The sequence below is a fragment of the Solanum lycopersicum genome, chromosome 1 (assembly GCF_036512215.1).
Source record: "Solanum lycopersicum chromosome 1, SLM_r2.1".
NCBI classification, from domain to species: Eukaryota; Viridiplantae; Streptophyta; class Magnoliopsida; order Solanales; family Solanaceae; genus Solanum; species Solanum lycopersicum.
The window spans coordinates 35,531,314-35,549,518 of NC_090800.1; the positions used below are offsets into that span (position 1 = coordinate 35,531,314).

At 34.2% G+C, this 18,205-nt stretch overlaps 1 protein-coding gene and 1 long non-coding RNA gene across 2 annotated transcripts; both read left to right on the top strand.

Moving 5' to 3' along the window:
• The first annotated feature begins 8,360 nt into the window (after positions 1-8,360).
• On the top strand, positions 8,361-11,595 carry LOC112941115 (uncharacterized). Its single transcript, XM_026030071.2, has one exon. It carries the CDS (start codon positions 8,361-8,363, stop codon positions 9,486-9,488), a length of 1,128 nt encoding a protein of 375 aa, XP_025885856.1. The 3' UTR covers positions 9,489-11,595.
• Positions 11,596-16,100: 4,505 nt separating this feature from the next.
• LOC104645433 (uncharacterized) lies at positions 16,101-17,230 on the top strand. Its single transcript, XR_739290.4, has 2 exons — positions 16,101-16,211; positions 16,823-17,230. It is a non-coding gene; the product is annotated as an uncharacterized lncRNA (long non-coding RNA).
• The last annotated feature ends 975 nt before the right edge of the window (positions 17,231-18,205 follow it).

The following is an 18,205-nucleotide window of genomic DNA, read 5'->3' on the forward strand; positions in this document are numbered from 1 at the left end:
TTAATATGCTAATTGTTTATTTATTTAATGTTTTAATAATATTTGAATTGCTTCTCTCCTGAACCATTCTGAGTATTCAATAAAAATGTGATGGGAAATTCAACTATGCACCCCACTTCTGTCAAGATAGCCAGTGATCTTCGGTCCATGGTGAAGCATATGTAGTCACACCATTTTAGGATAGGGAGCATCCATGCACAAAGCCGGAAAGCTGCTACCGGTACGTTGCTACTCCCTGACTCGAGTTGTCCGCTCGTTTTACAGTCATTCTAGATATCTTACCTTAGTAAAATTGAAACTTTCAAACATGATATCCTTACTAGGTTTCGATTTATTTGCATTGTGTGGATGTAACTTAGCGGAATTTAGCATAGGGGCCTAATTTGACTAAGACAGATATCTATTCGTGAGACCATCATGTGCATTTTTGTGCTACTTGTTGCATCATGTGAAGACTGTAACAAAATGTTGACCGGCTTTAGGATAATCGACTAAAGAAATAAATATCTATTTTCTACCCATTTTCAACCAATGATTCAAAATTAACTGATTAATACACATATATATACATATACACCTTATCCTCAATTTTATTTTTCACTTTTATTAAAATAATACATAAATAATAAATATAATAACATTAATAATATATGTATATATGTCTTTTAAATTGTACATATACACCTTCTTTTATTTTTCTTTCTTTTTTTGAAAATTGTTCATTCTTTTCAAAACAACCTGAATCAATGATCACTTTAGACATTTCGAAACATTTTTATTTTTTAACTGCTCCAATAAATAATTTTGAATTATAAAAATTTTTCACAATTAAAGTTGATTTTAAAAATCCCGATTTTCTTTTTTTCTCAACCAGGTAATCATGAGATCTATGAGGTGTGATAAAAGACCAAGGAATGAGCTAGTCGAAATGGTCAATGATCCCCCAAAGTTTATGATCACAGATAAAACCCCACAATTACTAATGGATTGGTGGAACGATATGCATGATTTTAGGCGGACTGAGATATTCAAACATCTTGGTTTCCTTACAAATATCATGAGAGTTAGTCCTGACAGAGGTTTGATCGAGGCTTTGATTCCATTTTGGGATTCCGCAAATAATGTGTTTCGATTTAGTGATTTTGAGTTGACGCTACATTAGAAGAATTGGGTGGTTTCACAGTCTTAGACCAAGATCTTCGAACTAAAACACTGATAGCCCCTAGGAGCGTCAGCAGAGGTAAATTTTTAGAATAGATGCACATCATCCATCCTCATAAGGAATGTGAGTGTTTTGATAATGGGTTGGTTTCTTTGGAATTCTTGTACTCAAGATATGGAAAGAAGGAAGGATTTTCAAGCTATGGGAAGCAACTTAAAAATGGACAACACCTCCCTACTTGGAAAAAACATAGACAAGAAGCATTCATGGTAGCATTCTTGGGAGCTATGATTTTTCCAAGGAAGGATAAAAAAATCGATATTCGTCTGTCAGGGATAGTCACTGTTATGATAAAGAAAAGAAAATCCACTATATTGCCGATGATGTTGGCTGATATTTATCATGCTTTGACTAAATGTAGAGAGGGGGAGATTTTTTTGAAGGTTGTAGCATTTTATTGTAAATGTGGTTTTTAGAGCACCTATATCGTCATCGTTTTGCGACGGATTTCAAATCTGATTGGACGAATTATATTTTGAGCCACCCAGAAAGGATGAAAGAATTAGGAGACATATTGCCAAAAGGTGTCAAAGCATGGAGACATTATCTTCTTAAACTGACGGCATCTAAAATTACATGGAACTATCATTGGTTTCCTGCTAGTGAGGTAATTGTTATGTCTTCCTATCGTCCATTCTTCGTTCTGACAGGCCTTCGTGGGTTCCAACCATACATACCCCTCCGAGTTCTACGCCAACTTGGACAAAAACAAATTTTACCTAAAGCCGAGGATACGCGGAATTTTGTGTGGGAAGTAGCATTTGAAGATCGAGATTGAGAATCAGAAGCTCAAAAGATTTGGGGTGGTAGTCGAACTTTAAGTTCGAAAGCTATGGTTTATGATCGTGTTGAAGGAGAAGTTGACCCTTTATACCTCCATTGGTTCTTTGATCAAACCCCTCTCAAAATAATGCCCGAAGGATCTGCGCGAGAAATCATAGATCGAGAAGAGAAAATTGAAGTAAGAATCAAGAAGGCCCAACTCGAGGTGGAAAGATATAGGTCTACTTTAGATATCCTAAGCAATGACCTAAAAAATGTTAAAGAAGAGTTGGCTCGACGTGATGCAATATTCGAGGAAAGAGTTACTTTGATTGAAAAAGGGGTTGAAAAGAAGCATCTATCTACTATTCGAACCCTACATGAAGATTTGGGCATTGTCACAGGTGCTATGGAGCAACAGGAGGAAGAATATAAGAAAGAAAAGAGCCTTTTAATACATGCGCAAGCTAGGTTACAAAATCAATTAAAAGCCTCTATGGGACGAGAAAGGGACATCACAAACCATTTCACATTGTACCAAGCAGAAGTGGCGACCGAAAGAAATCAATGGATGGAAGAGCGTGAAGAATTTCATAACCAAATTGAAGAGCTTCAAGCACATGAAGAGCATCTGAGTGATACAGTTATCACTACTGAAGAATGGTTGCAGAATTGTCACGAGAATATGGAGGAGGCGAAAGGACAAGTGCTTCAGTTGACAGAGAGCTTGATTGATGTTTATAGTGGTCATCTCCATCCAAGTGATGAGAGCCTGGGTCGAGAGGCGCGTGCATTAGCCCTACATTTGCCGAAAGCTTTGTTCAAGATCTACTCTAGCCTAGGGGGCAATTGATGATCAAGAAATGTCGGAGATGGATTTTTTATTTTTTTTATTATTTTTCCCTATTTTTAGTTCGTCATTTTTTTAATAAGTACTTTGATGTTTTATTTTGGTTATTTTGATTTGAATGGTATTTTCAAGTTAAACAAATGTCGTATTTTTCTTTTGAAAGAAATTTATCCACATGAACTACTTAATGATCTGATTCATGTTCAAACATGATACGTAGGAAACCTTTAATAGGTTCGATCAAAATGCATTCAAATTATTCAAGTAAGTAAAGTAGGAGACCAAATGACATAAGCAAGTTGTCCAAAGCCAAGATGAAACATAAAAGTCTTCCAAAACACATTATAGACATATGAAAATCTATGTGCATAACATACAACGAGAATTTAATATCCCCAATATGTTGAATCCTAACACATGTTTTTTTAATATATATGAGAATTTAGAGAGTTTAAAAGGTGGTTGGTTTGTGAGGAGAGCTGGCATCTCATCAATATAACATAAGATCAAAAGGGAAAGAAAAAATGACACATAAAGATGGAACGGAGTCGGAAAATGACGACGCACAAACCCAAATGGTTGCGCAAGAATCGGTACCTATATAAGACAATAGATGACCGAAATGTACGAAGCTTGGATGATTGGGCAAGCTCCTCCGCCTTCAATTAGAGAATATTTGAATGTGAATATGCCATTCCCCATCCAAGTCTCAACAAGTGACCCGTTAAAACCATCAATGATGAATAATCCACTTTTCATGCCTACTGTCCAAACTAATACAATTCCTCAACCGACACTGGTACAACAATCGAATGATGACCCTATACTCAAAGATCAATACGGCCAAGGTCATGCCCCTAAATTAACTTTCAATGTTCCTAACTCTTACCACCACCAATACAGTTCTCCCGTTGAAGTTGAGAAAAACATTAAGAATAAGGAACATGAAGAAATTGCAAGAAAAATGAGGAGTTTGGAACAAAACATAAGGAATATGCAAGGTCTAGGAGGACACAAAAGTGTCTCATTTAAGGACTTGTGCATGTTTCCAGATGTTCACTTGCCTCTAGGGTTCAAAACTCCAAAATTTGATAAATATAATGGTCATGGCGATCCAGTGGCTCATTTGAGAAAATTCTGTAATCAGTTGAGAGGAGCTGGAGGAAAAGAAGAACTTCTTATGGCTTACTTTGGAGAGAGTTTAACAGGCGTAGCATCAGAATGGTTTATCGATCAGGACATTTCTCATTGGCACGTTTGGGATGATACGGCACAAGATTTTGTCCAACAATTTCAATACAATATTGATATTATTCCCGATCGCAATTCCCTAGCTAATATGAAAAAAAAGCCATCAGAAAGTTTTAGGGAATATGTCATAAGATGGAGGGAGCAGGAGGCTAGAGTCAAACCGCCGATGAAAGACTATGAGTTAATTGATGTTTTTCTCCACGCTCAAGAACCTAACTACTTTCATTATCTTCTCGCCGCAATAGGCAAGCCTTTCACCGAAGCGATTAAGATTGGAGAAATGGTAGAGAATGGCATAAAGTCGGGTAAGATTGTGAGTCAGCAGCCATTAGAGCTACCACACAAGCAATACAAAGAGGTCCGGTAATTTTACCAATCGAAAAAAGAAGGAGGAAGGGTCCATGGCGGCATCTGGATCAAGAGGTGTTCAAATAGGCATGAACAATCCTTATTGTCAAGTCCAACAAGAACAATATAATTCTCCTCGGCATTATTACCCGTCCCAATATGCAGGTCTCAATACTCAGGCATATGTCCGGCCTCCTTCGCACCAACAATGGCGGGGGCCTGCACTACAAGTTTCTCGCCCACAACAACAAAATTTCCAGGCGCCATATAATCCACGTCCCCGGGCAAACTATACGAGAGAACAAGGTCAAAAAGAAAATTTTACCCCAATTGGGGAATCGTATACGAGTTTGTTACGGAAATTGATACAATTGAGACTGGTTGAACCTGTCAATCCGTACGTTGTCAATCCAAATGCAAGAGGTTTTGATCCGACTGTTATATGCGAGTATCACGCCAACGCTTCAGGTCATAGCACAGAGAACTTTTGGACCCTAAAAAGAGTCATTGAGAAGTTAATTGAGGATAAGGTAATCGAGGTACGCAATGAGGAAGCACTGAATGTCACCAATAACCCACTCCCTGCTCATAATAATGAGCGTGTTGTGGGGATGGTTGGCATTTTTAAAGATTATGAGCAAACAAGTAGAACAAAATTGGAAAGCAAGGTTTTAAGAGAAGAGTCTAGTATGGTTTTAGAACCCATACAAAGGGCACCGATAATTGTTAAAAGTGCACGTTCGAATTCTGGGAACTCGAGGAAGCTAGTGTTGTATGTCCCTGAGTCTATAAAAAGAGGAGACGTACCGTTGAATGGACCAAAATGCTACATTCCTGGTAAATTTTCAACGTTTGATCAAAATCAAAAAGGTATGAAAAATCCAGTTGTGATACAAATTGCAGCACAACTTCCTATCACAAACACCAAGGCCGTTCTGTGGAACTACAACAAAGTCGTCGTTACTCACAAGGGAAAGGATATTGTCGAAGAAACAAATGAAACAAGAAGCTTAACTCGTTCCGGAAGATGTTATGCTCCGGAAGAATTTAGGAGGGACAAACAAATCAAAGAAAATCAGTTGCCGATGAAAAAACCAGTCACTAAGGAAGATGCTGAAGAGTTTCTGAAAAAGATGAAAGCTCAAGATTATTCTGTTATGGATCAGTTGAGGAAAACGCCTGCTCAAATATCTTTATTGTCATTACTCATACATTCTAAAGAACATCGTGAAGTGTTGACCAGAATTTTGAATGAGGCACATATATAAGAAAATATTACAGTAGGTCACTTGGAAAACATGGTCAATCGAATTTTTGAGGTAAATAGAATCACTTTCACTAATGATGAATTGCCCTTGGAAGGATCTGGACATAATAGGGCTCTACATTTAACCGTGAAATGTGAAGAACACTATGTGAAGAGAGTCATGGTCGATGGAGGATCAGGTGTAGACATATGCCCTCTTTCCACTCTACAGAGCTTAAAAATCAACACTGATAGAATTCGTAATAACAATGTTTGTGTACGGGCATTTGATGGTGCAAAACGGGATACTCTTGGCGAAATATACTTAATTGTTACAATTGGACCAACGGAGTTTGGAATCACTTTCGAAGTTATAGACATGGACACGTCTTACAATCTGCTTTTGGGTAGGCCATGGATCCACATGGCAAAAGCTGTGCCATCTACTCTACACCAAGTGGTCAAGTTTGAACATGAAAAACAAGAAATCATTGTCCATGGTGAAGATGATCTCCCAATCACCCGAGATCCTTCAATACCCTGCGTTGAGGCTAAAAGAGGTTTTGAATCCCTCAACTATCAGGCTTTGGAGATAATAACGGCTAATAAGTTCTTAGAAGGAAATCCTATCCTCCAACCTCGTCTGTCCTCTTCTTCAGTCATGGTGGTGGCTCAAATGGTACAAAATGGCTATGAACCCGGAAAGGGGTTAGGTTTGTCGTTGCAAGGAATTGTGAATCCTATCAGTCCAATGGGTAATCAAGATACATTTGGTTTGGGTTTCAATCCAACTAGATTTGATAGAAAATGGGCAAAAGATCGTAAAAGAAATGCTTGGAATATGTCGAAGCCGATCCCCCATATTGCTCAATCTTTCATTAAATCTCAAGGTGAACCGTGTCCAGAATTACCAATCCAAAATGATGTGGATGAAATGTGCCAAGGTATCAAGGAAATGTTTTATGAGGTAAATATGACTCAGAGGGGTGAGGGCACTAGTCATATGGATGTGCAGTTTATCGGCCCGAATGTTCAACTCAATAACTGGAAAGCCACTCCTCTCCCTACAAAAAAGGAGTCATGGTAGTTTTGTTTTGCTGTTTTTTTATTTTATTTTTATTGGATTATTCTCAGGGTTGTAATTCAAACATTCTAGTTGTTTCGCTTTATTGTTAACCCTTCTATCCTTTCCCATTCAATGCAACAAAGTTCTAGTCATCTTCTGTGTTCCTACTCTTTCTAATATTTGCCATCTTATTTTCATTTCAGTTACGTTAACTTTAATAATATGACATACATGCGGAGTTTACAATTAGATCCTAAAAAGTTGTCTGATCTCATAACAATGAATCCTAAGTCTAAGGAATATGATGAAGATGAAGCTGATGAAGAAATTAAAAGGGGTTTGGATCAATTTGAAAATAAGCCTAAACCTAATTTAGGTGAAACAGAGGTGTTTAATTTGGGAACTCCCGAAGAAGTGAAAGAAATAAAGATAAGCATTCATGTCGATCAAACTATTCGAGATGACATAATTCAAGTTTTAATTGAATACAAAGATGTCTTCGCTTGGTCATACGATGACATGCCTGGGTTAAGTGCTTATTTGGTAGTTCACAAACTTCCCATACATCCTGATTTTCCACCTGTCCAACAAAAGCAGAGAAAATTTAAGGCAGATACGAGCGATAAAATCAAAGAGGAAATCATGAAACAACTGAATGCAAAATGGACCAGGGTCGTCCAATACACTACTTGGTTGGCTAATGTTGTGCCAGTACCAAAAAAGGATGGAAAGATCAGAGTTTGTGTTGATTATCGAGATTTAAACAAAGCAAGTCCAAAAGACAATTTTCCACTACCCAACTTTCATATCTTGGTTGACAATTGTGCTAAACACGAGATTCAATCTTTCGTGGACTGCTACGCCAGATATCACCAAATTCTCATGGATGAAAAAGACGCTGAAAAAACTGCTTTCACTACCCCGTGGGGTACATATTGTTATAGGTTCATGCCATTTGGTCTAAAAAATGCAGGGGCAACCTACATGAGAGCTATGACTACAATATTCCATGACATGATGCATCAAGAAGTTGAGGTGTATGTCGATGATTTCATCATTAAGTCTAGAACGCAAATTGACCATGTGCGTGATCTAAGAAATTTTTTTGAAAGGTTGAGAAAGTACAATCTCAAGCTTAATCCGGCTAAATGTGCATTTGGAGTTCCATCTTGCAAGCTTTTAGGTTTTATAGTTAGCCGAAGAGGCATTGAATTAGACCCCTCCAAGATAAAGTCCATTCGAGAATTGCCACCTCCAAAAACCAGAACTGAAGTCATGAGTTTTCTGGGAAGGTTAAACTATATAAGCCAATTCATCGCTCAACTCACTACTACATGCGAGCCGATATTCAAGTTATTGAAAAAATATGCTGCTATTAAATGGACAAGTGAGTGTCAAAATGCTTTTGACAAAATTAAGTAATATTTAGCAAATCCTTCGGTACTGGTCCCCCAGAGCCTGGTAGGCCTTTGTTTTTATACCTCTCGGTAACGGATAATTCTTTTGGTTGCGTTCTAGGACAACATGACGTCACAGGGAAAAAGGAAAAAGCCATCTATTACTTGAGCAAAAAATTCACATCCTATGAGGAAAAGTACACTCTATTAGAAAAAACATGTTGTGCTTTAACTTGGGTCGCCCAAAAATGAAGCACTATTTTTTGTCCCACACCACTTACCTCATATCTCAAATGGATCCTCTGCAATATATTTTTCAAAAAGCCATGCCGACGTGTAGGTTGGCAAAATGGCAGATTTTGCTTACCGAATTTGATTTTGTGTATGTTACTCGCACCACCATGAAAACACAAGCGTTGGCCGATCATCTGGCAGAGAATCCCATTGATGATGAATACAAACCCTTAAACACATACTTCCCTGATGAAGAGATCAACTCTATTGAGGAAGAAATTCCTGATAATGACCCCGTATGGAAATTATATTTTGATGGGGCCGTCAACAAAAACGGAGTGGGTATTAGGATAGTTCTTATCTTACCAAGTGGTTGTCATTATCCTTCCACAGCACGACTTCGATTCTTTTCTACCAACAACACAACAGAATACGAAGCTTGCATCATGGGTTTGAATACGACAATAAATCTGGATGTACATGAGCTCTTAGTCTTAGGGGATTCTGACTTGCTCATTCGACAAGCTCGAGGCAAATGGGAAACTCGAGACATTAAGCTCATACCGTACAAACAATGTTTAGAAGATCTCATCAAAAAATTCAATTCCATTGAATTTAGATATATTCACAAGTTTCACAATGAGTTGGCCGATGCTTTGGCCACCTTAGCATCGATGCTTCCATACCCAGGTAATGCCTACATTGACCCGTTGGAAATCCAAGTTAGGGATCAACATGGTTATTGCAATATAATTGCGGTAGAGGCAGATGGTGAGCCTTGGTATCACGACATTAAAAAGATTATAAAAGCTAGAGAATATCCACTGCATGCTGATAGAGATCAAAAAAGAACTATTAGGCAACTTGCTAATGGGTTCCTCTTAAGTGGCGATATCTTATACAAAAGGACTCCGGATTTGAATTTATTACGATGTGTGAATAATCAAGAGGCGGAAACAATTATGAATGAGGTACACTCAGGGGTATGTGGCCCACACATGAATGGTTACGTCCTAGAGAAAAAAGATTATTCGGGAAGGGTACTATTGGTTGACCATGGAGAGAGATTGCTTCCAATTTGTTCGCAAGTGCTATCAGTGCCAAATTTATAGCGACTTGATCACTCACCCCCTTTAGAGTTGCATCCTATGTCTGCTTCATGGCCTTTTGTTTCATAGTGAATAGACGTTATTGGGCGAATAGAGCCAAAAGCATCTAACAGTCATCGGTTTATTTTAGTTGCCATCGATTACTTTACCAAATGGGTAGAAGCTGTCACATTCAAATCAGTTACCAAGAAAGCGGTGGTGGACTTCGTTCATTCCAACATCATATGTCGTTTTGGCATACCAAAAATAATTATTACAGACAATGCAATGAATCTCAACAGCCACTTGATGAAGGAAGTTTGTGAGCAATTTAAAATTGTTCATCGTCATTCAACCCCTTATCGTCCCAAAGCAAATGGTGCTGTTGAAGCTACGAATAAGAACATCAAGAAGATTCTTAGGAAAATGATGCAAGGATCTAGACAGTGGCATGAGAAATTACCCTTCGCTCTCATGGGATATCGCACGACTGTTCGTACGTCAGTCGGTGCAACTCCTTACTTATTGGTTTATGGAACTGAGGCTATCATACCCACAGAAGTTGAAATCCCTTCTCTTCGAACCATTGTTGAAGCAGAAATTGAGGATACAAAATGGGTTAAATCGAGGTTAGAATAATTAGCGCTGATAGAAGAAAAACGATTGACATCAATTTGTTTTGGTCAATTATATCAGCAGAGGATGGCTCGGGCATATAATAAGAAAGTACGCCCAAGGAATTTTGAAGTGGGTCAACTTGTTGTGAAACGTATCCTTCCCCACCAAGACGAGGCCAAGGGAAAGTTTGCTCCAAATTGGCAACGCCCTTATGTTATTAAGCAAGTGCTATCCAAAGGAGCTCTGCAATTGGCGGATATGGAGGGAAAGGCAATTGACACAATTGTCAATGCAGATTCGATCAAGAGACACTACATTTATCACTCCTCATTTGACACTACATTTCATTAGGGTTCGGTCTAATCACTCAATAAAAAGATAATCATGTTCTTCAGTTCTCTAAAGGTAGAGACATTATGTTGTCGAACTATGGAGAAAATGAAACAGAGAGTGTTGTGAAAACCCTTACGGGCACTATAAGACGATAGATTGGTGAAAAATCATGAATGGTGTTACTGATCGAATGATGACATTTTTTCTGTACATGAGCGCCATCATGATAAAAGTCAAGCTTAGACTGAAAGGTGCAACATTGTTTCCTGAGATTCAGATAACTCGAAAAAGATCAAACTTTCGGTCCAATTGCATGTCATGTTTCAAAGTTGTCACGTACTTTCAGATAAGATTCTTTTCACTCATTTAAACATTTTCTTATTTATCTTCTACTTCTAAAGACACAATTTTTCCTTCATAACCCTTTCATTCGTGTCATTATTGCTTGTGTTTCTTTGAGTTTTTATTTTTCTTTCTCAGCATCAACTCGTGTCAAGTGAGAAAATAAAATTAAATAAGCAAAATTGACTATGGTATTTCCAGTTGAATGTTGGGAACATGCACAATATTGGCTAGGGCTGTGAACCTATCGAGAAAATAAATATCATAAATCGATACCGAGTGAAAATATATAAAGCGAAAGTCGCTTGGGAACGAATGAACCACACAACATGCACAAAATGGTGATGAGTTAGAATGTCAATGAAAAGTGTTTCAAGGAAAGATAAGGATTGTTTTTAAAACATCTACAAGATATTCGCATAATCATCAATGGGATGAATCTTCCAAGCGGGGCGGATCCAGAAGTCAAGCTTTACAAGATATTCAAAGTCACGAACCAACCACCATGTAGGAAAATTAACAATACATTTTTTGACTTAAAACAGGTATAAGGCAGAATCATGTAAATAGTTTGCAAGAGACAAACGCCGCGATGGTAAGTTCTTGAATCTTTACTTTCCATATAATATGCGTGATAAAATAATAATAACAAAAAAATGATTTTTTTATTGAATCTGGGGCATTTTATTTTATTTTTAGTTTGTTCAATATACAAATAAAAATAAAATAAAATAACAATAACCCCTGGTTGCATATAGGGAACAATAACCCCTATCCTATTTTTTTCTTCACAGGGCACCATAACCCCTGGATTGCATATAGGGCACAATAACCCCTATCATTTTTTGTCTTCGCAGGACACAATAACCCCTGGTTGCATATAGGGCACAATAACCCCTATCCTATTTTTTTTCTTCACAGGGCACAATAACCCCTGGATTGCATATAGGGCACAATAACCCCTATCATTTTTTGTCTTCACAAGGCACAATAACCCCTGGTTGCATATAGAGCACAATAACCCCTATCATCATTTTTTTGTCTTCACAGGGCACAATAACCCCTGGTTGCATATAGGGCACAATAACCCCTATCCTATTTTTCATGTCTTCACAGGCACAATAACCCTGGTTGCATATAGCACACAATAACCCCTATCATCATTTTTTTTCTTCACAGGGCACAATAACCCCTGGATTGCATATAGGGCACAATAACCCCTATCCTATTTTTCATGTCTTCACATGGCACAATAACCCCTGGTTGCATATAGGGCACAATAACCCCTATCATCATTTTTATGTCTTCACAGGGCACAATAACCCCTAGTTGAACACAATAACCCCTATCATATTTTTCATGTCTTCACAGGGTACAATAACCCCTGGATTTCATATAGGGCACAATAACCCCTATCATTTTTTTATGTCTTCACAGAGCACAATAATCCCTGGTTGCATATAGGGCACAACAACCCCTATTTTATTTTTGATGTCTTCAGAGGGCACAATAACCCCTTGATTGCATATAGGGCACAATAACCCCTATCATTTTTCTTCACAGGGCACAATAACCCCTGGTTGCATATAGGGCACGATAACCTCTATTTTATTGTTTTTTCATGTCTTCAGAGGGAATAATAACCTCTGGGTTGCATAGGACACAATAACTCCTATCTTATTTTCATGTCTTCACAGGGCACAATAACCCCTGATTGCAATTTGGGTACGAAATTCCCTTTTGTCTTTTTTTTATATTATTACATTTTGTAATAGGCTACAAAAACATTATTTTTATTATTAGTATAGACTTTTATAGCTTTCATCAATAACTCAAAAAATTTCCTAGTGTAAACTAGGTAGAAAAATTTGTTTTGTGTGCAGGTTTCTACATAGTACACAAATTTGCAGTTCAAAAATAATAGAATTCATCCTTTCAAGAAAATAAGTTTTCAAGAATATCACGCGGAAGAACATCAGTAGCTGAAGTCAAGTCATGAAGTTTCAAGTCTTAAACTCAGAAGTCCAGAGCAAAGTTCGGAATAGATGAACCTTTCTAAAGAGGGTGAAGCGATATCTGAGAATCCAAAATGAAGACTTAGCACTATCGGAATAGATAGGATTTCATATCTTTCCTTCTGCATTTTGTTTTTTTTCATGTAATAGCTGGAGCTACGAACCAGAATCTCGACAAAACCTCACTCGACTACCTAACTCATTGGAACTACGCCTGACTCCTTATCATCTCAACATAGGATAAGTAGTTTTTAAAAGTTAGGACACAGTCAAACCTCTTCTCTACTATAAATTTTTCACATAAATATTTCAGTAAAAAATTAAACACATTGTTCACGTCTTTGCATGAAAACTCGTCATGTTTTTCAAGCAAAGAGGGGCATACTGTGAACACCTAACTTTTTATTAAAATATAAAGAGTCAAACATCAATTTTTTTAAAAAAGGTTATATTTAAAATAAATAAAAAATAAATAAATTGTGTAAATTACTTTAATAATAAAAAATTATGAATTTATGGTATTTGTTTTAAATCTTCAACTTTTAATTAGTTTAAAAATAATGGTAGAAGAAGAAAAAAGGGGAATCCTAAATATTCAAATTACCTTCCCCTTATCCTAATTATTCCCAACTTCCTAACTTATCTTACTAAAAAATCTCATCTTATTTATTTTTTATTTATTTTTTTTTCTTTCTTCTCTCTCTTTGGACGTTTATTTCACTTTTTTTTTAATTTTCTATTATTTTTTTAATCTTATATCCATCTTCATCTCAACCCCAATCCCCTCAACAATATTTTAAATTAAATCCTAATCCAACTCTATTACGTTCCTTTAATTAGCACCAAACTCTCAGCCAAAATTATTATAAAAACACGTTCAGTTGAGAAGAAAAAAGGGAGACAGATACACAAATACACAGACACACAGATACAAACAGATACAGAGAAATACAGAGAGGAAAAGAGAGAAATATATAGTCATTCTTTTGAGAATTAGGTCAGAGTTAGAGTTTTTTTGTTGTGGTTCCAAATTCGTGGCTCAAATTAGTAGATCATAGAAGTTAGTTTTCGTGATATCCATCTTCGCAGCGAGGTAATTCTAAACTCTCGCATTATTTAAATATAATGTTGTATGAAAATTTGAATCTAATAATATGAAGTTCTTTGAATCGTATTTTATTACTATGCAATATCATTATTTGATGCATGTTAAGATTTTTTAAAATTTTTTTTCTCAATCTGAAAAACGAAAAAAAATGTTTCTTGCTAAAAAAAATAATATAAAATAAAAGACGTATCATACCTTTTTTGCATCATTATTCGTGTCTGTTATTTTTTTAGATGCAATTTATATCAAAGTTTATTTTGTGATGTTTAATACCTAATGTTTTTTAGCCTAGTTTTTCACTAAAAAATAAAATAAATTTATAAACTTGTTAGATTAGGATGTAAACTAAAATTTTTAATTGATTAGTAGTTTAAAAACTTATGCGTAATACGTTTCAATTTTTTATTTTTTTTACACATTATTTGGATCAAAAATTATCTTTAGAATAAGTATAAGACAATTATCTAATTAGAATTATTAAAGTTTATCATTGAGAGAATATATAAATATTATTCAGAGTCATAACTAAAATTAAAAAATCATGGGAAAGAGTAATTAAAAAAAATGAAAAAAAATCCATAAGAATAAAAAAGAAGAAGAAGAAAGCATAAAAAATAACATAATTTTTTTTTCTAAAAAAAAAACAGAAACAGAAAAATAAAAAAAATAAAAAAAAGAAAACGTGAAAAATCAAAAAAAAAAATAAGAAGAGGAAAGTAGAATGAAAATAAAAATAAAAAATATAAAAATAATAAAACAAAAAGTTGAAATAATTAAAAAAAAAGAACGTAAAAAAAAAGATTAAAAAAACTTTCTCAAAGTAAAACAAATATTATAAAAAAAAAAAACTCTAAGAAAGACAAACAGAATGTTGTTAAAAAAAACAAAACTAAAAACGTGCAAAAGGAAAAATAAAATAAAAAAATAAAAATAAAAAGAAATTTTTTTTTAAAAAAAAGAAATTGTTTAAATCTGGTTAGATATTTCTTTTTGCTAGAATTAATTATAAATTTCATAAATTTTATCTCTTATTTTTAATCTAATTTTTTTCTTATAAAAAACAATTCTAAATTAACTTGAACTCTAAAAATATTTTTCCTACACAAATTCTAATTCCTAACTATTAAACACTTATATAAATTCTACACATAATAACATTAAATATATATATATATATATATATATATATATATATATATATACACAAAAAAAAATGTAATAAATAATAATAATAATAATAAATAATAAATAATAAATAAATATATAATCCTAAATTAACTTGAACTCTAAATATCTATTCCTAAGGAACTAGATATCAATATATATCCTACTTATAATATCATTAAAAAACTAAAAACATATAAATATAAGCACAAAAAAATATACGAATGTTCAACTAATAAAGACCATTTAAAATAAATAAGCCAGATTAAAATAAGTTTAGAATAAATCTGAGAATAAATAACAATTTTATTATTAAGTTAAATAATACAATAAAAAAAATTAAGTCAAGTCATACCAAAGTTAATGAAGCGACCGTGCTAGAACCACGGGACTCAAGGGGTGCCTAACACCTTCCCCTCGGTCAACAGAATTTCTTACCCGGATTTCTAGTTCGCAGACCAATAAAAATAGAGTCAAATTTTCTTTTGATTAGGGATTTAAATAAGATGACTTGGAATACCAAAATTCAATTCCATGTGGCGACTCTAAATAATAATTATCCCTTTTCAAAACGTCACTTTAATTGAAAAACTCTTTTTCTTTCGAAAAATAAAAATCAAAAAAATTATTGAAAAAAAAAAGGGGGAATGACACCTGACATTTTGAAAAATTTCCCTTATTATTAAGCCATTCATATATAATAACGATAACTTTGACTGAATGTCATTCTTTTACGTAAAGGATAATAATAATTGTATACCAAACTATTAATAATAACTATAATTTTGATTAAGAATACTGTCACTTTTTGAAAAATGATAAGTATAATTTTAAACCAAACTATCAATGACAAAGGATAATTTTGACAATCAATGTCATTCTTTTTGGGAAATGATGATAACAATTTTTGACTTAATTATTAATGATATGGGTAATTTTGACCAGTATTGTAATTCCTTTTGAAAAACGTTACGAAAAATTGAAAACTAATTCTTGACCATTTTCTTCTAGTGCTCATTCGTTCCTATAAAGTCCACAACACCTTAATCAATTTTTGTGATCATTTTGATACAATTTGATAAGTAAACTTCTTGAGATACTGATTAGGAATCATGAAGAACTTCTCCAATGTAGTTGTCATTGCTTTTTTCCTCTTCATTATTCTTGGTAAGTTATATTTTATTTAATTAATGAAGTGTTCAGGAAAATTCGTGAATCTATTGCATATAATATTTCCAACGTACGTAGTAGTATGTATATATGATTATAATTTGATTTAGAATCTTTTGTTTAGTGAGGACTTGAATATTTCCTTATTGATTATTGAAATTTAGGCAAATGATAAAGACATGAAATCCATGAATCATCTTATGTATAAAATATAAAGTTAAATAGTATTTTTTTTGTCAGACTACTTGTATAAACAAAACAACATATCAATACAAAAGTTGAACACCTGAATTCAATTCTTCTGAACATCTGTTATTTTTTTACAATTTATTTTACTTCTTGAAATGAAACAGTTCCACCAATTTGAACTTATAAGAATCAACCTTACTTTATCTTAAGGTGAATCATGTTGTTGTCATATATCTTAAAATGTCTTAATTTTGAAAAAAAAAATATAGAAAAAATTAAACCAATTATACCTAAAAAAATTTTTTTTGACTTTACAAGTGTTTTATCTTTGTTTTTCTCTTCCCATGTCTCATATTCATTAAACAATTAATTGTTTTTAAATCTTATTCTCTCTTTTTTTGTGTCCAAAACAAATGTAGTTACTACAACAAAAGGAGCTAAAGTATGTCTATTTCCCTTTGAAGTCCCCCAACCTTGTGACTCAAATAAGTGCGATACCCAATGCAAGCAACAATTTGGACAAAAGCCCCCAGGTGCTATCAAAGGGCCACTTCTTGGAGGAAGTTGCATTGGTGAAAATTGTTTTTGCTCTTTTTGTTGCAAAGAGAAATGTGTTGATTTACATCGATGAATTCTCTTACTTGCTATTACTTTAAACGTTCATATGGACATTTGAATGAAATATATAAAAATTTAAATCAAAAGTTTAGTTGAATTTGATTGTTGGAGAGTTATATGTTGATTGCTCAAGTCTATGTAACATGAAATGAACGAATTTATTTTGTGGGTTCAAAAGGCACAAAACATTATTTTGGAAATTATTTCAAGCAAATGTGCATTCCCTCCTTATTATCAAATGAATAACCCCATGATATGCTTAATATTATAGCTAAGAGATGATGTAATATACGTTTGAATGAAAATACAATAATTCAATAAGATTGGGACGAAATTCAATAGAGAAAAATCAAGAAAAGCTACCGATCGGATTAATACTTGACTAAAAGTCTAATTTCTATCCCCTAACCATAGTGAAATTGTGTGTGAATTAATAAATCAAATTGCTAGTTGAATTAATTGTAAAACTATTACGATTAAAGAACTAGGGTTGGATCCCCTTTTACGGAATACGTCATTTTAGGTTTCAATGAAACTGTAGCTAATTTGATTTTCTAGATATATACTCGATCCATATACCATGACACAATCTCTGTCAAGAATAGAACGATTGCTCTCAATTTGTTTTATCCAAATCTGTATGAGTTATTTAAAAAGAACAGTCGATATATACCAAGTAAATAAAATATATTTTTAGAAAATCTATCAAACAAGATTTAACACTGGAGTTCTTGCTAATTATTAGAGCCGTCAATATAGGTTACGCCCGTTGGCTCGGCCTGACCTAACCCGAGATTTAATAGGGGTTCGACTAAGATTTTTGAAGCCTATTTAAGAAAAAAAAAATTTAGCCCGTCATGAATAAGTTTGTTAATTTGAGGGGCTTGAGAAATGTTGGTAGGGCCGGTCCGTGGACCGATAAAAATTTATTGAAAATCATATATGTATATAAACGAGAACCATATGTCCGCCTACGTAGTGTCACCACAATTAAAAATTTTCTTGTAAATTTATTTATTTCCAAAATTAGCCTTCCTTTTTCATGAAAAGTGACTTATATGAAAAGTTGTGAGTTTAATGAAGAGTAGTGACTTTTATCAAAAGATGTCACTTTACTAAAGAGTTGCGACTTTTATCAAAAGTTGTGACTTTTACAAAGTTTGTGACTTTAATGAAGAGTTTAG